This window comes from Cricetulus griseus, assembly GCF_003668045.3.
Source record: "Cricetulus griseus strain 17A/GY chromosome 1 unlocalized genomic scaffold, alternate assembly CriGri-PICRH-1.0 chr1_1, whole genome shotgun sequence".
Classification (NCBI taxonomy): Eukaryota; Metazoa; Chordata; class Mammalia; order Rodentia; family Cricetidae; genus Cricetulus; species Cricetulus griseus.
This window is the reverse complement of record NW_023276807.1, coordinates 218,936,000-218,959,572: the sequence shown is the minus strand read 5'-3', so window position 1 is coordinate 218,959,572 and position 23,573 is coordinate 218,936,000. Positions and strand designations below refer to the sequence as shown.

General features: G+C 44.0%; 1 protein-coding gene across 3 annotated transcripts in view; it reads right to left on the bottom strand.

The window, feature by feature from the left end:
• Positions 1 to 5,056: 5,056 nt before the first annotated feature.
• Pinx1 (PIN2 (TERF1) interacting telomerase inhibitor 1) overlaps positions 5,057 to 23,573 on the bottom strand; it is a 64,318-nt gene continuing 45,801 nt past the window's right edge. For all 3 annotated transcript variants that reach the window (XM_027390347.2, XM_027390348.2, XM_027390349.2), the window contains one exon: positions 5,057 to 5,823. In XM_027390347.2, the coding sequence (XP_027246148.1) occupies positions 5,305 to 5,823 (519 nt within the window). In that variant the 3' untranslated portion in view covers positions 5,057 to 5,304. The remainder of the gene's footprint in view (positions 5,824 to 23,573) is intronic.

Here is a 23,573-nt window from a genome sequence, read left to right as displayed (position 1 = left end):
GATGACCTGAGTTTCATCTTTAGGATCCTCATGGTAGAGGGAGAGAAGTGAGTCTCTAAAATCATTTTCTGACCTTTACACACCATACACAAAAATAAACGTTTGAAGAAGTGTAAATCTTACAAAGTCCTATACTTACTTACTATGTGCAAGGCATTGTCCTGGGTCTTACAGGAACACATCTTCAGAATGGAGTGGGGAAAGGAACACACACACTTTAATACAAGTGGATTTTGATGTGGGTGGAAGTGTAACCCTGGGGCTGGGAGACTACCTGTGGAGTCTGGGACAGGAAGGGCTACAGTGGTTGTGGAGGCTTGTAGGTAGAGAAGTGAAGTCCTGTCAGGCTAGAGGGACAGTCTGTGGCAGGGAGCCAGAGCTAGGGAGCCACACACAGGGAAGAATGCCCCAGAGATCTGAGAGTGGCAAAGAAGGCCAGATCATGCAGGCAGTTCCCACAGGGAGAGGGGCCCAGCAGGAGTACTAAGCTGTAAGCTCCAGGAGGATAGGCCTGCTTCATGCACACTGGTGGAGGACAGGGGAGAGCAGCTGAAAACTCTCAATACCATCTGTGGATGCATGTGGTTCCTATGACAACAGTAGGACCAGAGGGCAGCCATAAAAGATGAGCAAGAGATCCTTGATGAGTCCTAGAATTTGAAGGGGCCAGGAAAGGCCATCTGGAGAAGCAGGTGAAAAGCATGGCATCACTGAGGTGCAGACAGAGCTAGGAAGTGTCCAGGATGCAGCAGAAACATAGACCAGGAGCATCTCTAGAGAGAGGGAAGAACAGCACAGAACCACCAAAACACTCAGGGTGTGTGGAGCCCTCTTCCCCTCCAAGTGGAGGGGAAGGAAGGGCCAAGGAGTGGAAAGCAGACTGGGGAGGACATTATAGAATGGCCGAAGGAGGGGAGGGGAGGGGAGGGATACTGGACACATTTGCCACTCTTAGGCCATGATGCCCCAGACCACTCACCACCTAAGTGCTTCATATTGTAAAGCTGAGTGGACATTTTACCAGACACCTCAGTGGTTGGCTTGGTCCCTTCCAGCTGAAGGGTTATCTCCAGTAGTGGGTGGAGTAGGCTGTCTCCCTTGCTCCTTCCATCCTGTCCCCTCAGCAGACCTGTTATGACATGGTCACTGGAGGGTAGCTGGACTCTGGCACTCACATGGACTCCAGGGGTGCAGTAAAAATCCATGCCTGTTGCAGTGTGTGTGAAGGGACACATAAACAATGACTGTCAGTTAATTGGCTAGAAACGCTGTTGAGAGTTTTTAGTACACATTGACTCCCAGGTTCAGGTTAAATAATGGGCTGGCAAAGAATTCCTTAGAGCTTCCAGCCCAACTGGACTACTGACTTGGATGTTCTTGGGATGAAACACTGCTTAGCTGGGGGAGAGGAGGCTAGAGCCTGGGCTTGTGCAATGGGATTAGCTTAAAATCTACTGGTTGGCTCTCAAGGGCAAATTGGGAAGACAGGGATGTGGGTAGATATTCGTGGGTCAGCCTGAAGCCTGAAGTTGGTGATCAAGAAATATTTTTTACAATAACTGCCTTTTGGCATCTATGTTCACTTTCCCAAGGAAATCTAGTGTGGAAAATTCCAGATATAACTAGTTACAAAGTCCTTCCCTCAGTTAAAGAACTTATTGCAGTCTTCCTTACACGGTGACTTAGTGTTACATGAAAATTCAACTCAGGCCCTCAGTCTATTATCTGGTCCCTAACTGCAACCATCGCCACTTAGGGAACTCTGACTTGGCCAGCTTTCTCTGTTTCCCTTCTTTTTTCTCCTCTTGCCAGATCCAGGAGGGCTTTGTGTGTGTGTGTGTGTGTGTGTGTGTGTGTGTGTGTGTGTGTGTGTGTGTGTGTGTGTGTGTGTGTATGTCATTTTAATATATTCAGTATTTCCTAAATAGACTGTGCTTGTATGCAAGGTTAGTCACCTCCTTTATTAGGACATGGTACTAATTTGCTCATGAATAATGGCACACCATAAAAGCACACACCACACCGGGCACCCGATCTGACCTCTTCTACTCCATGCCAGCACAACAGGCTCTAAACTGCAGTGGCTGCAGAAGCTGAGAGAGATAAACAGGGTGGCGGGTGGGGAGGAAGTTCTTACTCAAATCTAAATACAGCCGCTGCTTGCTGATCCAAGAGCTGAGATCACCGGGAGAGATTGCAAGCAAACTTTTCTGGTGCTGATTCTTCTGAGCAACAGGTCTCGGCCTGCTCCTGCCACTCAGGGGACAGGTGAGGAGAGAAACAGAGGCATGGTCTGTGTAGGAAAACAAATGCTGGTTTGGGTTTTATCTTCCAAAAGCATCAGTGCTTCCTATAAAGTAGATCCTTTTAACCAGTCTTCAACACAGGTTGTAATGAAACTCAGTCAGGTCCCCAAAAACTGCAGGGCCAAGGTAGAAAGGAGGCCCCTTTGGGGACTTCAAATGCACCCAGGAGCACGTTCTTGTGTAGAGCTAATGTGGGTTGGCTGTGGAAATCTCCGGCGTTTGCCAACTGCTTCCCTAATGCCGGTAAGTAACCAAACTATGGGATCGATGCAACACAAGGGCCTACAAAGGCAGGTGAAGCTGGGATTGAGAGCCAAGGGGCCCAGGATGGTGTGACGAAGGCACTGGGGCATCATGGGGCTTCAGGGCAACATAAATCTCCAGCCATCACAAAAGGCTCTTCTGTAAAGGGGACAGGCTGAATAACAATTTAACAAGTTGATTTATTTAAAGTGCTTGGAATAGGGCCCAGCACATAAGACTCCGTTTAATAATAATCATCTATTAAAATCCATAGAAAAGGTTACTGCAAGACAACATGGGAGCCACTCTTCAGAGGGCTGCTCTTCTTCAGGGAACTCGGATTTTCTCTAACGACTTGAGGGTGCTGAGGACAGCAATGAAGGTGGGACTCATGTGCTGATGATTTTACAAGTATCCAGACTATCACATGCAGTGCCCTGTGTGCTTATCTTATTATTCCAATTTCCCCTCTGACCCACGACAAAGTCTGAGGAACCGGTGGGAAAACATGAAAGGGAAGACTTCTGAAGAAAGCGTCTGTCTCCTTCAATGCCAATGGTTACAACTACTTAAGATGGTTGAGTGGCAGTCACTAAGATGGGCCCATGCTTGATCCCCTGCACTGCAAACTATGCAAAATCACCCAGGAGCTCACTAAAACTACAGTCACATTTTATATCTCTCTATATAAAGTTGTCTTGAAGTCACTTGCCTGTGGCTGCTGGGGATTCATCTCTCCAGTTAGCCTAAATGGATCTCACATGTTCCCAGTTCTGTAGACAACGCCTTTCTCTTGCCCTCGTCTCTCCCATCTTCCCTCCCCATTTCTCTTCACTGTGGATGGAGCCAGGCAAGCTCTCTCTCACTGAGCAACAACCCGTGGATCTCACCTTTCTACTAATTTAGGAAATTAAATTTAACCTAACACTATAACTGGGGCTGGAGAGATAGCTCAGCTGTTAAGAGCACTTACTGCTTTTGCAGAGGACCCTTTTGGGTTTCCAGCACCCACATGGCAGCTCATCCCTAATTCCAGTTCTAGGGGATACGATGCCCTCTTCTGACTTCCTTGGGTACCAGACATGCACATAGTGTACGTACACTCCTGCAGGCAAACTGTTCATACTCATAAAGGTAAATCGGTAAGCAATCTTTAGACTCAATCGAAGAGAAGGCAAAAGAAGCCAGCACACACATTACACTGGTAAGATCTGTGCCCTTTAGCTCTCATACAGCTGCATTCCCTTCTGGGTCTCTAGTTTCACAAACAAAATGGGGCAAGCAAAGCAGTTGTGAAGAAAAGTGACTTTAAAAACCTTTGGGGCCTTTATTGGCTTGGGATTCTAAACTCAGGGAGACCTGATGAAACTGACAAGATTACTTCAGGCTTGAGTCTACTCGGATCCTCTCTGGGGTGGTGAAGTGTCTTTTAAAGCCACTGACACTATTCAGTGTTCTTAGACAGTAGATCTACTCCATGGATTTTCTAATTCAATTTTCTAACTCTCTGGGGCAAGTTTCCCATGTAACACGTGACCTCAGAAATGAAAATCAAGGGTAAAAAAAAATCACAGTGTGGGCATAGGTCAAAACTACAGTGGTCCCTACCACTACCTCAACAGTTCTATGAAAAGCAAGGCCAATGACACAAGACTGCCCCAGAAGGATGGGCAGCAGAGTCTAAGAAGCAAGCAGGAAAACTGGGGATTAGAAACACAAGGAGAACTAGAAAGAAGGCAGAAGAAACGAAGGCAGAGGGGAAAGGAGAGTGGCAGAGAGGACAGAGGCTGAGGGTTCCACCACACTTGGCAGTTGGCTGGCTCACAGAAGCATGTGGGTGTGTGGCAAGGGGAGGGAGTATGGACATGAGGCAACAGTACCTGGTTTGAGCATGGCTAGAAGGTGTCTTGGTCTACTCATAAATATCTACACTAGCAAGAGCTTTCATAAGGCAGTCTTAATGCAGAGCCTACCCTCAAGAAGACAGTTTCATGCCTTAGCTTCTCCATGCTTTGAACTTCCTGGGACCTCCTGATCATTATATACAAACAAGCCCACCACAGGGATTCATTCAAAGATAGGAGACAGAAATAAGTCCGATGAAACACCCAGTGCAGGAACCCCTGGTGACCTATGAAAGTTAGGGACTCACTGTCCCCAGTTGGTGCTGTCATCAAGGGGGCCCTGGGATCCTTGGTAGCCAGCACTCAGCAGAAGACAGAAACATCCTCCCACCAACACTGAAGCAGAGCACAGCAAAACCCTCACTGGGGAATGTAGTCATGTAATTCCCACTTGGCAGAAATGTATGGCTGGCTGAAGAACAAAAGGAGCCATCTGCATCCAAGTCGCTGCTGCCTCTTAATCCCTTAATTAGACTAAGTCCTTCAGAAGGAAGCACCAGTCAAGTGACTGAAGGAAGGAAACCAGAGCGAGCACACACATACACACACACACACACCCCTGCATGTGTATGGATGTGAATAAATACTCAGGTGAAAGGCTCATAGTATAAGAAAGAATCTATTTGTTTATTTATTGAAAAGCCATGATCTATAACATTCAAGTCAGTTCTCTCAGGAAGGCAACTTGGGGGAAAGGTGGTGAGAAGATGAGCTGGCAACCTGTGGCATGTTAAAAGATGCTGAGCTGCCTGGGGTTCACCGCACTCTGACTTCAGGCCAGAGCATCGGCTGTGTGCCAGCCCTGCAGTGTGCTGGCAGCTGCGTGGCCAGAGACCCTGGCTAGTGTGAAGTCATCTGGAAGCTTTCTTCTTCTTTTTCACGGGTGCCTTCTCTAGTGTGGTGTCTATTTCTACCCGCCCTGGCCTTTGCAGCTTTTTCTTTGCTTTCCTCTTCTTGGACTTCAGGACATCACCCTGGCTGCTGGGTGATTGTTCACAATCTTCTTCAGCTTCGGCAGAGGCTTCAGAACACTCATCCCCGCTGGGACCTCCAGGTTGCAGCTCAAGTCGGTCTCTCTTCTTGATCACAGGCTCCACCTCTGCTTTCGCTCGCCTTTTCTTTTTATGTCGCTTGGCCTTGTGTTGGGGAGAGTTCTCCACATCTGTGACTGCTGCTTCTTTGGTTTTTTTCTTCTCCTTTTTCCATTCATCAGAGGTCTCTGAAATGTCAGGCTCTGGAGCTGAGGCTCGTGGCTTGCTTTTTAACTGGGCCATCCTCTTGGCAAAATATTCCTGGATGGTGAAGGCACTGGTTGTGGTAGTCATCATGGAGGTGTCCACTTCATCTGCAATGGAGGTGCTGCAACCATCCTGGGGGAGAAGAGTGAAAAGCAATTAGCATCACTCATTCATACCAGGAAGTAGCCAGGAGGAGCCTCATGGAGCCACTCATGCTGGCCCTGACTTGCTGAGCCCAGAACAAGGGGGTGACACTGACTGAAAACCATGGGGGGAGAAGGCCAGACAGACTTCATCTGGCAAGTGGCTTCACTGACTTCTAAGGAAACACCACTGTAAATGAGGACTAAGCTCAGAGTCTCCTGCAGACATCAGGGACATGAATGCTCTGGAGCTTTGTGATTCTGCAGGTTCTTCTGTGCTGATCTAGAAACTCCGACATCCTGTGTACAGGGTACATGTGGCTGGCCATGCTCTGCTAGTGCAACTCTCTTAATTACAAAGTAGCACATACTGAACTCTGAATTTTCTTGACACAGTAGCCCTCAAAAGTTTTAGTGGAGATTAGTTCTGTTTGAAATCCCGAGAGAATCAACATTCTATTGAATTACAACTGGGTCTTGAAAGGTCACTGCAGCTCAGCGTTCTCACCAAAGGGCATCAACTCCAGTTCATATCAAGTCAACACTGCTTGTATGTTCTCCAGCCCTTGGATCAAGAACAAAATCATGCAGTCTGTCAGTTTTGAAATTTAAACAGTAAAATGTAGAATGAGTGAGATAGGTGGGGAAGTTTAAATACGCTCCTGGTAAAACAGCTCAGTCACTAAGTGCTTGCTGCAAAAGCATAAGAACCTTAGTTCAGTCCCTAAAACCAACTGAAAAGGCCAGGCACAATGGAGTACACCTGTAACTCCACATGGGGAAGTCGAGACAGGCAGATCAGTGAAAGATCATGCTTCAAAAAGCTATTGTGGAGAGCTACTGAGGAAGACACACACAAAAGAGCTGATCTTCTATTCTCTTAGACGAGTGCTTCTCAGCTTTCTTAATGCTGCGACTCTTTAGTAAGTTCCTCATGTGCTAAAACCATGAAAATCATTTTTGTTGCTACTTATAACTATAATTTTGCTACTGTTATGAATCATAATGTAAATATCAAGTTTTGCTGTTATGAATTGCCATTTAATATCTGTGTTTTCTGATGATCTTAGGTAACCCCTGTGAAAGGGCTGTTTGACCCTAACAGGGTTGTGACTCACAGGCTGAGAACCACTATCACAAGACTCATACTGTGAATCTCATACTATTTGCTCATACCAGAGCAAACACATATGTGCATACACACACACAAACATATATATATATATACCTGTCAGTCAGCAAATTTTGCTGGTATCTCATCAGGTCACATCGAAAGAAATAAAAATTAGCTGTCTTAGGACTCCAAAACCAGGTCACTTAGATATTTTGAGTGAGAGCTGGAATTCTGCATGACAGAATGAAACACCTTCTTAAGGCTCTTGGTATTTGCCAATGCCAGGCTGATGGACAAGAAAGATCTTGCCTCCCATGTAAGTGCACACACCCATAGCCATGCATAGACATGGGCGCTGGGAAGGTGGCCCACTAATGTAACAGAGGTCCCATTGATGGCTGCCTGCCGGGTGTGAGCTGCTCTTCTTTGAGCCTGTGTGAGTTTGGAACTAATGTTCAGGCAGGATAGCCTATGGCTCCTCCTGTTCCTTTACTTATTACCTGTAGAATTCCTGTTTTCAATAGTTTAATAGCAGGAACTGGCTGCTGGTATTAATCATCCTTAGTTATTAGGAAACACAAGACCATTTCTGAGTCACTTACTCAATCTCCTGGGTCTCTAATCCCCAGGAAGCATGGTCCTAAGCAATTCCTATGATGGGGAGAAGTTGAGAACTCAGGCATACCACTCAGCTCAGCCAGGCAGAAGAAAAGTGCTGAGTGACAAAGTCCCTGTGAGGAGAGCTGTGGGGACAGCCACCTTCCTTCACCATGGGAAATCTACCTTTTACTAAGGCTTTTAACAGGCTGGCAATCTGATTCCTGAGAGAGCAATGCTCAGGACTCCCATTCTACACTGGCAACTGGAAACCAGTTTCACTACTGATTAAAACCTTGGTTCTGTAAACTTAAAAGCATATGTACCTTTATAAGAAAATGACTATTTTCAAATCTGGTCTAATTTCAAAAACAGTTATGTTTCCAAAAAAGCATTCAGAAACAATTTGCCTTCTTACATTTCCATTAAATACATGACACAACCTCAAAGAAAACCTACCATACTTAAATGTGACTTTTACTACATTGTAAACTTGGAGAATGTCTTAGTTTTATAGTGGTGTTTTAAAAACTGGAAATAGCCTAGATGCCTCTCAACCAAAGAATGGTTAAAGAAAATGTAGTATATCTACACAATGGAGTATTACTCATCAGAAAAAAACAATGTCGTTATGAAATTTGCAGGCAAATGGATGGAACTAGAAAAAAAATCATTCTGAGTGAGGTAATCCAGACCCAGAAAGACAAACACAGTATGTACGCACTCATAAGTGGATATCAGATGTAAAGCAAAGGATAACCAGGCTACAGTCCTCAAGCTCCAGAGAAGCTAGGTAACAAGGACCTTAAGAGGGATGGCTGGATCTCCCAGGGAAGAGGAAATAAATGAGATGTTCTGGGTAACTTGGGAGAGGAAAGTGGTAAAGAGGAGGGGATGGGGGGGGTGGGAAATGAGGGATCAGGATGCTGGAACTGGGGGCTGAATGGAGGGGGGGAGTAATGAAAGAGATATCTTGATAAAGGGGCCAATATGGGGTTAGGGAAAACCTGGTGCCAGGGAAACCCCCAGGAACCCACAAGGATGATCCCAACTAAGACTCCTAGCAATAGTGGAGAGGGTGCCTAAACTGGCCTTCTCCTGTAATCAACTGTTATTGTAGAGCCTTCATCCAGTACCTGACTAAAGCAGATGCAGAGAACCATAGCCAAGCACTGGGCCAAGCTCTGGGAGTCCAGTTGGAGAGAGGGTGGAGGGATTATATGAGCAAGGGAGGGTCAAGATCATGATTGGAAGCCCACAGAGACAGCTAACTTGAGCTTGTGGGAGCTCATGGACTCTGATCTGACAGCTAGGAGGCTGGCATGGGACCGATGTAGGTCCTCTGCATCTGGGTGACAGTTGTGTAGCTTGGTCTTTTGTGGGGCCTCCAGCAGTGGGACTAGGATGTGTCGCTGATGCATGAGCTGGCTCTTTGGAACCTACTCCCTATGGTGGGATGCCTTGTTCAGCCTTGATACAGGGGGGAGGAGCTTGGTCCTGCATCAACTTGATTTGCCATGCTTTGTTGATTCTCAAGGGAAGCCTTACCCCATCTGACTGGAGATGAGGAGTGGATAGAAGGAGTAGAAGCAGGGAGTGGAGAAACTGTGGTTGGTATGTAAAATAAATTAAAAGATGAAAAAAAAGCTAGTAAAAAAACTTCACAATTTTGGGTTCTGTTTAAAATACAATGGGAGGAATGAGTAATTTGTCAAACATTTGATTTAAGCTCAAGAGTTCAGGAAATCTTTCTTAAAAAGGCCTGTGACATGTGTGCGCGCGTGCCTGCGTGCGGGGGGGGGGGGGGGGGCAGGGGGGTGTCTCAGCCACCAATAGGTAAGTGAAGGTGTGCTGGCAGCTGCTCTGTGCAGAGCTCTGGGATCTGGTGAAGGCCTTATCAGAAACAGGGAATTCACAGCAAACTCACTCAGACCACCAGATCAAGCGAGGGGGTGGGAAGGAATGACAGTTTAGGGCACCTCAGAGACCTGCAAGAGCCAGACGTCATTTATCACTGAGAAGGCAAAAAATGCCCTGGAAGGAATGGTACTATGTAGACAGTCAAACTTGGTAGAAAATAATTCCAAGGTTATGCCTTCTATGTGGAGGCAAGAAGCTGGGGGCCTAGATTCCTACAGTTGCATTTGAGGTTCACTTTGAAAAACCACAGCTTGGAAATGTGTACTAATCCTTCATATACCTGAAGGTTTGTTCTTGAAGGGCAGGCTGTGGTTGGAATGGGGCTTCTGGGACTAGTGATCAGCATCTTTGCAGTGAAGATTTCCAAGGTCCCACTCTAACGCCCTGAGCTTTACCAGGAGTAAAGACAAATGCAGGGAGACATACAGATGTTCTCCTGGGTTCAGGGAAGAAAAGGTGAGAGTGTGTGTATCCCCAGCTTTCTGCAGGGCCATGTCATATGTAACTGCACATGACCAGAAAAAGATGCCCTTCTATAATATGGGGACTTCCTAAGAAATGGCTGAGGGAGAGGGCAGGGTGACAATAGAATTAACACTCTCCCTACACTGTCCTACTTGCTATTTCATTCACTATTAAGAAGAAATGCTTACACAGAGGCCAGCGCAAAAGCCTGATATTTTCTATGTATTTTTGAAGTTTTTGAGATACTCCATAAAGCAGGTTCCTGGTTAAGCTGGCTATTCACAGAAAGCCTCTGGTTTTCTCACTTTGTTTAGAGGTGCTGAGTGTAGTAATTTAAGAAAAGCACACAAGAGAGAAAGATGCCATGTGACAGGGTTCAAGCAGAGGGGTCTTTTACTAGGGAAAGGATCATTAAAAAGGGGAAAGGGAAAGTGGGGGGAAACCAGCCTCTGGGAACAGGAGCAGCTGGAGAGAGGAAAGAGAAAAGAGGAGGAGACAGAGAAGGAGAGAGGGAGGGAGGGAGGGAGGGAGAGAGAGAGAGAGAGAGAGAGAGAGAGAGAGAGAGAGAGAGAGACAGACAGAGGTGGGGAGAGAGAGAAGGATGGGAGGTGGGCAGGGTCCTTGTAAAAGGGAACATAGTGAATGTGCACAGGTGGTGTTCTTAGTGGCTACAGATGAGGGCGTATCCTGTCAGAACCCAAGGACAGGCCAGTACAGATGCCCGAATACCAACACTGAGTACACAGTGTGTGTTTAATAAACCCTAATGACTGGCTTTCCCCAAGGCTAACAAGGGTCTCATTTCTACCTAACCCACAATGTGCTGTGGATCAGTTGACAATTCAGAGGGATCTGCTCCCTACTTTACTGAGTTGAGAATTTAGGGATAGAAGAGATCTGTGGGATTGTTACACTGAGTCACACAAGAAATTGTAGCCAAAGTGCCCATACTCAGCTGGATTGAGGCAGGCAGCCACCATCAGGGTGGCCGGCACTGAGCTTGTGGCTCCATGAGTGGCTCATGGCATGATGAGGACAGAAACTCTTTCCATTACAGGGAACCAAGGTGAGACTTGGAGCACGGACCCTCATCTGCAGGTATGGAGGGAGTAGGATCTGATGCCATGCTATGGGGTGCCCTGCTGCCCACCATGGCATCCTGACTCTTAACTTGCATTATAGACTCAAGTGCTGTGTCATCTTTTCTCTTCAGAAGATCCCAACACTAAAGTGTATTTACTGCTGAATAATCCATAACAAAGGTCCAAACTCAGTTCTGAGGACAGATTATTAACCAAGGTGGCAGCTTAATGTAGAAAAACAAAATAAAACAACAAAACAAAACACACATTTTTAAAGAAAACAGGAAAACTTGTATTATATAGTTTACAGTTCATATAAATAATAATTTTTTAAAAATGCTGTGAAGCCAGACTTAAGGATTTTGTAATTTGTCAAATTAGCATATGAATTTCCTTTACTAAAACTGGTTTTGTTTTGTTTTTTTCCTTTAGATTGGGTCTTGCTCAGACCCAGTTTGGCTGGCCTCAAACTCATAATACTCCTGCCTCAGCCTCTTGAGTGCTAAAGTTACAGGGTTACAATACCATACTGGGCTGAAGTCTGACTATCTTAGAAGTCCAATCCTCCCTTGAGTATTTGCAGTGTCACCTACTCCATGTTAACAAGCTTGAGGTCTTTGACTTAGTTTCCTCATCAGCAACCAGCAAATTCAAGTGCTTGGAGGTGCACAGAGTGAGCCACAAACACAGCAGAAAGACCCCATTTACAATAATCAAATAAAGGACAGGGATGCAAAGGAAAGATGGCCCTGACATAACCTCCTAAGGCAGGAACTGCATGTCACCTCCTTCTCCAGCCTGAACCTGAAAAGTATGTGTACTAGTTTGCTGTCATTCCTAGACCGGGTACCCTGTCTAGAGCCTCGGCAGCTCAGGAGCCTCTGCAAAAACTCTACTGGGCTATAGAGAACTCTGTTCTTATACCACTCAAACATGTACACTGAGTAGGATTGCTAAGAAAATGCCCCCGACAGGCTTCTCCTTCACACTTTCAGAAGAATAGTCAGCTGCTTTGGGGGCAGGGAAAGCAAGCAGGTTGAGAGGGAACTTAGGGAGGTGTTTAGAGGTGATGTTCTGGACAAATGTCATCTGAGTACTTAAGACACTGCTGTGCAGGGATGGGTGTCAGAGGCAAACCTTTCAACTCACCAACCTTTTCCACACATTACTGCTCATAGCAACAGGAGGATGGAAACTTTCTGTTTGCACGTTAAGACACAGACGTCATATATAGTAGTAATTCTCCAATAAGATTTCTCACTATAAGAAAATGTAGACACCCAGAGCTTAAGGGTACCAGATACTCAAAGGCAATAGACTTAGCAAGTGGGCTATTAGCTTCATTGCTATTGTTCATGATGAACTAAATCTTGCTTCTACAACAGCCTGTCTGTCACCAGAGTGTGTGGATTAGGCTATGGAAAGTTAAAGAAGCTTGGCCAAGAGAGCAGTCTGAAGACTCAGAACACTATATATGTTTTCCAGACTCTCCAACATAACAGTTCTGACAAACCCAAATGAGGCTGCAGTGGAGCACTGGGAGGCAGAAACCACACCAGTTCATTACAGACAGACACACCAGGTATAAAGTGACTGTATGATTCGACAGCATAAAGGCAATGCTGAGACCCAGTGTATGGCATATAGGCTTCACACCTCCCAAGAGAAGAGACAGAATGAACTGATTCAGGTTACCTGCTCCAGGCCCTAGAAACGGTCTCTTGCCTTATTGAACCTATAGCCTTCATTTGGATCCCTCACAGCCATCTACTACTTCAGTGATGGGACCTAGAATCGCTATATAAACAAATACCCACAAGTATCTCTGAAGGGTCATCTAGATTAGGGTAACTGGGGTAGGAAGATCTACTCTAAATATGGGTGGTACTAATCTTTGGGTTGCAGGTTCCAGATTTAATTAAAAGGGGAAAATGAGCCAAGCACAAACATTTGTCACTGCTTTCTGGCACTGGAGACAGTGTGACCAGCCACTTCCTGTTCTACCATTCATCTTCCCTGTTACAAGGACTGCATCCCCTGTAAAACAAACCTTCTCTTAAGCTTTTCTGGAATTTTGTTCAAGAAACGAGATAAAAGTAACTACAACAACTTCTCTGAAGGTCCTGTGTAAGCCTTCAGCAAGCCCAACCTGCAGAACTATGCCCTTGTTTACCACCCACACCAGCAACTAGTTGCTTTTACTTTTATTTTTGATTACTTGCTTTGCAAACATCTTCTTAAGGACATTCTAAGTTTCCTGAGGGCAGGGACCATTTTTATTCTACTTGTATTCTTCATGCTTTCTAATACGAAAGTCATTGAGCGTCGGATAAAACTGACTGCAGAGGTGGGGAAGAGCCACCACCCACCCACCTGTTGGGCAGGTTGGTATCAGCAGAAGGCGTAGGAGGGCAGGAAGCAAAAGGGAGTAGCACTTGCAGAGCCCTGTCTTTCCATCCAGACACAGACATTTCTTTCAGTTAAAACCCTATCTTATGATAAGCTCTGCTTGCAAGGAACAAAAATTCTGTCTGGTGCAGTCTACCAATTACTATGATCCTTAGCAATATACAGACCTAAATTAAATGACCAGAGTGTTTCTCCCAGGAGTCTATTATCTCACCTTACCACTGTCACTTTCCAGGGGAAAAGCCAACTGGGAAAATGCACAGTAGTATGGGAACTGTAACATTTTCTACAGGATTAGCTGGACACATCGATGGCCTATCTGGACTTAACTGTTCTTGACAGAGTGGACAGCAAGAGATTCTAGAGCCCAGGAAAGTCACAAGGAGCATAGCTCTTTGTGAGGCTGAATAGCAAATGAAGTTCCCTCACAGCCCCTGGCCTGAGATCCAATGGTTGGAGAGGCAGTAGTTTGAAGCCTCAGCTAGAAGAAGGCACCAAGTTTCTGGGGCATCTCTGTGGTTTCCCCATCCCTTTTTTTGGCTTCCGTGTAATGGAAAATACAATGACTTACAGGCAGAGTTACTTTTGTACTCACAAAGCTTGCTCAAACATACAATCTTATACTTTTGGGGTGACATCTATCACTTACATTTGGAATTAGGCTAAACACTAAAACTAGCTTTAGGATTTGCCTAGGATATGCAATCTTTCAACATTAGGGAGTGCATAAGAGAATCACAACAAGCTGAAAGCCTCATTGACAGAAGACAAGTTTTGATATGAAGCAATGAGAACTCAGGGTTACCATTGTAAACATGCCATAACTCAACAGGAACGACGTGTGTGTATGTGTGCAAATATATATAGAACCCAGTCACATGTAAAATGTCCACTGCACAGAGATCCCAAGAAGGGGCTCCCTAAAACAGGGACTGAGAAATTACTGCTGTGGGCCTACATGCTCATCTCCTTCGTACACTTGTTTTCACATTTCTTAGAAGTAGGGTGAGAGAATTTAATATAGAATATTTCATAGCATGAGAAACTACATAAATTGAGTGGCCATAAAGCTTGAATATCCTCAGTAAAATGTCTATGGAACTGTTTTCTTTTTAGTTACACAGTTACACAAGTACTTGTCACAGGTGCTAAGTAAATATCTACCTAATGGGTAAATTTAAAATACAATCTGCTGTTGTGACAATCTTTTGGGAACACAAGATGCTTTTCAATAACACAAACAAACACACACACACACACAGAGAGAGAGAGAGAGAGAGAGAGAGAGAGAGAGAGAGAGAGAGAGAGAGAGAGACAGGAGACAGAGAGAGAGAGAGAGAGAGAGAGAGAGAGAGAGAGAGAGAGAGAGTCCCTTTATTCTTGGTTTCTCTTTGGTGTTAAGGTTTGAACATGTTCTCCAAAAATTCTCAAGTTGGAAACTAACCCCCAAAACTCACAGGTTAAGAATATTTGAAGACAGAGACTCTGGGAAGGTAATTGCAGGAAGTAGTGAGGGGCCCTAGGCTTGGTGAGTGGCTTTCCAAGAAAAGTGACCCATATGGGCTCATGGGTTTGTTACTATGTGATGCTTTCCAGACATAGCAGGAAAGCCCTCATCAAACACTGGTACCTTGCTATCAAAATTCCCAGCCTCTAGGGCTCTAAGAAATAAATCTTTGTTCTTTATAAATTGCCTAGTCTAGCTATTCTGCTAAAATGGCAGAATATACACGAAGTGGAAAACTCTAGTAAATTGCTTGCCATTCTAGTCAGTGCAATGAAATGCTGTCCATCTGACTAGAATATGATCATCCTTTGTCCAGGGACTCTGTACTATCTACGTTATCTGCACTTCAGTCATTTTAATAGCGGCCTATGTGATCAGACTTTGTGATATTGCAGACTTTGTGATCAAGCATGCCTGTTTTCCTTTCTCCCTCCTCCTTTTCCTTTCCACTGTCTTCTTTCTGGATAAATCTCATGTAGTCTAGGTTGGCCTCACTCCCTGAGCAACAGAGGATAACTGTGAATTTCCAACACTCATGGAACCCAGGGCACTGTGCATGCTAGACAAGTACTCTACATACCCTAGAGCTACATACCCTAGCCCTCTTGTTTCTCTAATAATTCTCTTAACTTTAAAGTCTAAAGCATAAGAGTAGCAATGCTAGCAACTTGAATATGTCCCAAGTTGTAAAGCACATCCATTGGGTGAAAGGCAGAAATTCTTAGGGAAATCATATATATGCTGGGGATGCTAAGGTCTACAGTCAAAATTAATCTTCTCCCATAACTGTGATCATGAAGAAAAAAAAATTCTTGGTAGTTTTCTACTGCACTTCAGGCACTAGGAATGACTCCTTCCACCCAAGGTGGCAGGCACATCCAAGGTCTCAGCATACATCCACCTGGAGCAATGGGGGATTGCTGCATACAATAGGGCTTTAGCTTGGGCTTGGTCTTTTGCTAACAACAAAGCCTAACCTTGCAGAACTGGACTTGTAAATGGGAGAGAGGCTGCTGTTTGTTTTCAAAGAGCAGAAGACAGTATTTCAGAAAAAATAGTGATCTGCCATGAAAGAGAATGCTGGGTGATCCTGGGAGCACACAGAGGTTTCTTGTAAGTTAGGCATTGGGTTTTTGCTTGGAATTCATACATAGACAAATGACCTTCCATGAGGCAGCAGGAATGGAAGCGCAAAGCAACTCCCTTTCTGCAGGCCAAGCTCCTCACGTGGATGCCAATGTTAACAAAGCTGTGCATTCCTTTCTTTCCTTCTTTTTCCATTTGCCTGGCAGCTGCTTAAGCTACCTCTCATTAGGAAAAGCCAACAAAAACATGTTTTAGAAGAACCATTCACCATGGCAACAACTTTTCAAGTGATGACATCAGAATCACTGACAAGTCAAGCCACCTCTGGGGAAAAGAGAGGAAGGAACAGAGCAGCTTCCGGCTTCCCTGGAAGGTCCTCAGGCTTGGAAGCTGCAGTGGCTCACGTGGCACCATCTCACCGCATACTGGCCACCACAAGATTAACGAGGCTCCTCCAGAGCAGAAATGATCAATGTGACATGGGCACCGACTTCTTTGAATGAAGTCTAAAAATAATCCAAATTGACTGTCTTTTATAGTTCTGGGTCAACTGGTTCTCTCCCTGCTCTCAAGAAGCAGGACACATAGCTTCCACTAACAACCATGTAGAAGCAGAGGCTTCCAGCTTCTGGGGAGCATGGCTCCCCCATTTCTCCTCTACAGGAGATTGAAACTCACTCAGGAATCTTGACATCTCCAATTTGGGGGCCTTTTCCTAAAAAGCAAAGTAGTTTTAAAAGATGGCAGATTGCATTAAAAATATTTTTAAATTAGGGGATAAAGCACTACTAGTATTCACTAAGATGTCAGGTTCTTTAGAGAGCGGGACTTGAAAGAAAAACATCTTTGCAGAATTAACATTTTTGTTTATTGGCCATAACTAGTCAGGGTTATATTCAGAAGTAAATTAATTTAAGATAATAAAATTGGAAAGACACAAGTGCCTTCTCAATTCTTGTATATTATTTAAGGCTATAACCTTCATAGGCTCTTTTAAACTCTATAGAAGTCAGTCTAGAGAATCATTTAAAGATAAATTCTTAGGAGTAAATGTGGCAGGAAAAAAATTATTTAGAAGTTTTTGAAAATAAACTGAAATTCTGACTTCAGTGCCTCAGAGTTGGCTTCTGAGGTAGATTCATGCCACACCACACCTAGCCACTTTCCCTTCCTGAAATCCCCTGAGGGTCCTAGGGCACCACAACATAACTAGAAAACAGCAGCTAAGCTTGATAGCCTAGACTATCTCACAGCCTTCAGCAACAAGTACCTAACGGCATTGAAGAATAAATCTGAATCTTTAATATTAGATAATATATGCAACGTGGAAGCTATAAATCTTACATAATCTGCACTTCTGAACTTTATGCAACTGTCCATCAAAACTGTGCAAACAATCACTTCTTACAAAGGTAGCGGCACATATCAATCCTTGACCTCCCAAGACCCACGTCTCAAGCTGCAAACCCATCCCTTGAGGCACCCTCTGAGACTGGTAAGGGAGGAGGAATTCAAGGCTGGCCCGTAGGGAGGACAGTGATGCTGAGTACCGCCTACTCCCGTTAGAATGCCATGCAAGGAGCATGTCCTCTCTGCTAGACTTTCCCACACTCTAAGTCAAAGAAACGTTCCTTGTCACCCTATTTTTATGATGCCATGGGATGAAACCTAGGAGAAAATGTCACTGCCACTTTCCCAGCAGGAGGTGGACAGAAGGCACATGAACTGGTATATCACTCTTCTGCTCCCCCAAGCAGGCCATCTGGGTGTCAATTTCTTATTATCACGAAAGCCCGTAAAAACAGCTGCTTGACTTGTCAACAAACCCAAACTCAATCTAATCCTTTCAGGCCCAACCTGCGTCCTGGCAAAGCTCTAACCAAACAAAGCAGCCCTTGACCTACAGCCCGGGTGCCTGGCAGGCCCCCCTCACTCTCACTGCTTCTGTTTGTCTCTCTAGAGGGTCTTGTGTGAAAAAGCTACATGTGCCCACCAGGAAGACAGCTCACTCTTTTAGTGGTGCTGAACAACTTTGCAGAGAGTTGCAACCCACTTTCTCCTTCTTGGCTCCTCCAGAGCGAGGCCAGCCCAATCCTGTTTGAAGTCCTGGCTGCCAGGAGATGGCCGTTTATGTCCCGTCTGAGGACAGGAAAAGGACTGAGCCGTGTGCGAGGGAGAGATAAGAGCTGAGATTTCTGTCCTCAGCTCCTTATCAGCCCTTCCTGTGACTTTCCAGAGCAGACAGCAACATGACAAGCACCAAGTTGAGTTGGAGCGGGAGGCCTGGACTCCCAGAGCTTGCGATGAGGAGCAAGGTAGGGAGGGGTGTTCAGTGAGCTAAGAGAAAGTTTTTCCTTTATCTTAAAATAGTTTGGCTCAAATGAAATTGCCCTTTTCTCTGTTTAGACACATAGATACTGCATCTGCTTGTTAAAGTACAGCAACAGACATGGGTCTTCATAACTTCCTTTCTGAGTGGAATGAAGTACTGCTTTCCTTGCTTACAACCCTGCCACAGCCCTGTGCTACCAGCTCCTGGGCACGTAGCACAGGGTCAGTTCACTGGGGGTCCTCAGGCCAGTGCCTATAAAGTGCTGGCTGTGGAGCCAATGCCTTTCACATGCCATGTCAGCCTCCCCACCCCCAGCACACACTTAAACAACGCTCAGAATTCCAGCCCCATGTTGAAAAGGATCAAGTGAGGCCAGGGGATACTGATTGTGTCATGCCTGTGACACAAAGGATTACATTCTTGGGATCTAGACCTTTCTGAGGCAAGACCAAAGGAAAACCACAGCTGATGGAGAAGACTCTAGACCGAGCAGGAAACAAGCATAAGCTGAGTGGTTCTCTTGATGGTGCTAAATCTTAAATTTTCCTGTTGTGTTCATAGGGGCAGGTTCTTACTTGAGAACAATACACTATATACAAAACCAGCAGTGAGGACCTGGTGTTACACACAGTAAGCTGCTGGGAAGCTTGGGGTGAGGGGTGAATGCTTTCCCAGTCACCCCAGCATTCAAATGGAAATATCTGTTCCCTGGCTTAGCTGGAAAATCACTCTTCCCCTAGAATGTACTGCAGCTGGGGATGCATGTCAAGCAGGCTGCCTAGAGGCCAGCCACCAGGCAGACAGTTTTAGTAAAGATGAGAGGTCTAGGGGTTGACTTCCCTTTACAAACTACAACACCTCCAAATTACAGAACATCGAGGAAGAGGTTGAAAAACCAAGAAGTAGATCATATAACCAGGAGTCAACAGATTTGATTAAATAGTTGTTAAAAAATAAAATGAAGCAAACTTGATTCTGTAATCAGCTAGCTGAATGCTACACAGAAAGATTCTAAATAACTTTAAAACATAGTGATTTGTACACATCCAACAAGATATTCTAAGATCAAGGAGTGCCCATCTACCCTTGCAATCTGTCATCTGCTTTTTCACTTTTGTGGTATTCTGTGACACTGTATAGGGAGTGATTCCTCATATGGCACTCAATGTGTGAGTAAAGATAAAAGATGACTAAGCACAAGTCCTTGGGTCCTAAATCTGAAGGGCAGTCTGATAATAAACTCTTATTTAATTATAAAAAAACAAAAACAAAGTCCTAGTCATATGACAATAATCTAGGAACAAATCAACAACCCTAATCCCTAAACTGTGGTCTCCAAACATCATTTAAGAAACCTAGGAGAAACGGGTGGCTCTGTCTAGGACAGTATATGCATAGGACAGGCCTGTAAAATCTTAGATCAGAGTGGAAGAAAGCTACCAAATACCACTTACTGACTATCAAAAGTACTCAAGTTGCTAGTTTCAAACACAAATACTGTAGATTTCCATATTGATTCTGCAACTTCACTGAAATCTTTTATTTCAGTAATTTTTTAGTGAAATAATTGGTGCTTTCTATATATAGAACTATGCTATCTTCAAAGAGATAATTTTATGTATTTTTCAATTTGTAGATTTCATTTCAATTTCATTTTTTTTCTTGTCTGATTGCACTTGACAATATTCCCAGCAGAGTGCTGAGCAAGTATGGTAAGGGTGAATGGGCACCAGTGTCTGCACCAGATCTTAGAGCACAACTGTGGGTTGTGACTCCTTTAGGAGTCAAACGAACCTTTCACAGGGGTTGCCTAAGTCCATCAGAAAACACAGATATTTACATTTCAATTCATAGCAATAGAGTAAAATTACAGTTATGAAGTAGCAATGAAATAATTTTATGGTTGGGGATCACTACAACATGAGGACCTGTATTAAAGAGTCGCAGCATTAGGAAGATTGAGAACCACTGTTTAGGGAAAAGGCTTTCTGTGCCTCCTGTTGACTGTTGTGCTAGTCTTATGGTCTTTTGTTTTTTAAGACAGGGTTTCTCTGTGTAACAGCTCTGGCTGTCCTGGAACTTATTCTGTAGACCTGGCTAGCCTCAAACTCACAGAAATCCACCTGCCTTTGCCTCTCAAGTACTGGGATTAAAGGCGTGTGGCACCACTGTCTGGCTCATAAATGGTCTTTTTCATATCAAGGAATTTTTCTCCTATTCCCAAACTATTGAAACTTTCCATCAAGAAAGGCTGTGAGACTTTCCCAAATGCTTTTATTTTTCATCAACTAGGATGACCATGTAATTTCTGTCCTCCCATCTATTAAGGTGATATATCACATTGATTATTTAATCTATGTTTAATAGGTGGGTCCAGAGAGCTTGATTTCTTTATGCAAAGAAATGAAACTAGACCCTTACTTTTACAACACATAAGCATCAACTCAAAATAGGTATAAAAAAAAAATCTAAGTGGAAAACCAGAAACCATAAAATGTAGGAAAAAAACACATAAGAAAAGTGCCTTGACTTTGGCTTTGACAATGATTTCTTTGACATTGTATCCTAAACTCAAGTTATAAAAGCAAAAATAAATAAATGGGACTTATTTATTTATAACAAACTAAAAAGCTCTTGCACAGAAAAAGGCAACCTCCAAAGAGGGAAAGACACTGCAAATAATGTATGTGCCAAGAAACCAGTAGTAATGTAAAGTTCATAGGATTCGATGGAAAGAAAACACCACCCAATTAAAATGGGCAAATATAAACAGTTGTTTCTCTGAAGACCAGTGTGCAGCACCTATGCTAAAGGTATTCAGCATCACTCATTGATGGGGGATGTCTTTCTGTATGCTGTGAATATATGTGTCTCTTATTGGTTGGTGAATAAATGCTGATTGGGCAGTAGCCAGGCAGGGAATATAGGCGGGGCTACCAGAGGAGGAGAATTCTGGGAGGAGGAGGAGGAGGAGGAGGAGGAGGAGGAGGAGGAGGAGGAGGAGGAAGACAGAGAGTGAGTTGACAGGGAGATGCCATGAAGCTGCTGAAGGAGTAACATGCTGGAGTATTACAGGTAAGCCACAGTCTCATGGCAATACATAATTTAATAGAAATGGGTTAATAATTAAGAGAGAGCTATCCAATAAAAAGCCCAAGCCACCGCCAAACAGTTTATAATTAATATAAATCTATGTGTTTTTACTTGGGAGTAAACAGCTGTGGAACCAGGAAGGACAGAAATTCTATCTACAGCTCATCATCAGGGAAATGCAAACCCAAGTCTGTTGCAAAACCATGTATTTATTAGGACAGCGATTATTAAAAAGGTAGGAGATATAGAAATAGTAAAAATCACTACCAAGTGATCCAGCAATCTATCCTTAAAGGAAATAAAGTCCTCTTCTCAGAATACCTGCACATTAATGTTCATTGCAACATTATTCACAGTGACTGCGATAAAATAACAGTCCACGCTTTACTGACAGTTAATGGAGAAAGAAATGGATACGTGTACAGGCGCACTTACAGGGAAGTATTATTCAATCTTCCACTGAACATGACATGAAAGACATTATACTATAAGAGAGGCACAAAAATAAATACACAGCATGTCCTCACTTATTTGTAGATTTCTTAAAAAAGCCAATATAGAGCTGAAAAGATGGCTCAGCAGCTAAAAGCACCTGCTGATCTTGCCGGGGACCCAAGTTCAGTTCCCAGGACCCACATGGCAGCTCATTCCATCTGTAACTTCAGTTCTAGGAGATCTGGTGCCATTTTCTGGACTCCATGGGCACCAGACATGCATGTGGTGCACGCACATACATACACATACATACATACATACACACACACACACACATACATACATATAAGCAAACATTCACACATAAAAACAAAAACATTAAAAAAACTAATACACAGAAACAGAGACTAAAATTATGGGCTACTTGGGATATAGTGGAGGAAATGAAGGTCCAAAAGTACAAAGTAGCAGACTATGAGATGTTAAAGATAACTGTGAGGACCCGGAGGTTAAGAATTCCACAGTTAGGACTTCTGCTAAGTGACTCATAGCTGCTCTTCTTATGAAGGAAGTGCATAATTATGGGCAATGATGATAAGGTCATTTGCTTCACCATCACAATCAATTTGCTCCATATATGTATCACATAACATTATACTTGTACTCTTCACATACCTCCAATAAAAACTTGTTTACAATACAAGGAAGTACTTGGGAACTAACCTCTCATTAGGTGAAGACAGAAAGTTTACTCATTAGCAAAGATGATAACTAAGATGTGCTGGTATAAATCAAATGTATTCCAACGTGTGAGTGATTCAGGAATGGAACATTTGCGAGTTACCTTTGAGGACCACGGAAGAATATACTCATCATTCTGAAAGTTGCTAAATCAAAAAGCTGAGCAAAAGATTTGTCTTATTTTGCCAGGCCTCAGGCCACTCTAACAGTAGAAATGTGAAAAACGTTGATTATAGGCCTGAACTCGGAACAGAAAGAGATAGTGTCAGATTGGAGACTTATGTTCATACACAACTATTATCGACGTCTGTATAGTGTAATAATGCTAATGAACTTACAGATTTAAGTTCCTTTTCTTTTTATGTGTTGCAATGATGCATGTAGGCCAGAGGAAATTGTCCACCTTTTTTTTTTTTTTGATGAAACAGGGTCTCTCACTGGCCTTGGAACTTGCCAAGAAAGCCAGGCTAACTAGCCAGTAATACCTAAGGAACTTCCTGCCTCTGTCCACTGCCCCCAGCACTGAGATTACAGCTAAGACGACTGCATTCATCCAGCACTTTACATGGTTTTAGGTCTTCATACTTATGAAACAAGTACTTTATCAATAGAGTCATCACTCCAGTGAGTTGTTATCTCTTAAGATAATTAAGTGCTAGAGTATTTATGGGTAAAATGCTGGCTTCTGGGATGACTGCTTCAAAGCACAAATTGTGAGAAGTGTCACAGACTTGCCCCCTCTCTGGACATGTCCCAGCCACATCTAAATGGGTTTCCCCGAGGCTTTGTTTTCTCAGGATCTATGTCTTAGCTGGTATGGTATTCTTTTCCTCTACAGGGTTCGCCAGCTAGCCAGTACTGTGAAGATCCCATATTGTTGCTGCCTTCCTTGTCCTTTGGGGGCCAAGTCCATCACTGTGATCACACCTCCCAAAGCCCTCCAACATCATACTCCAGG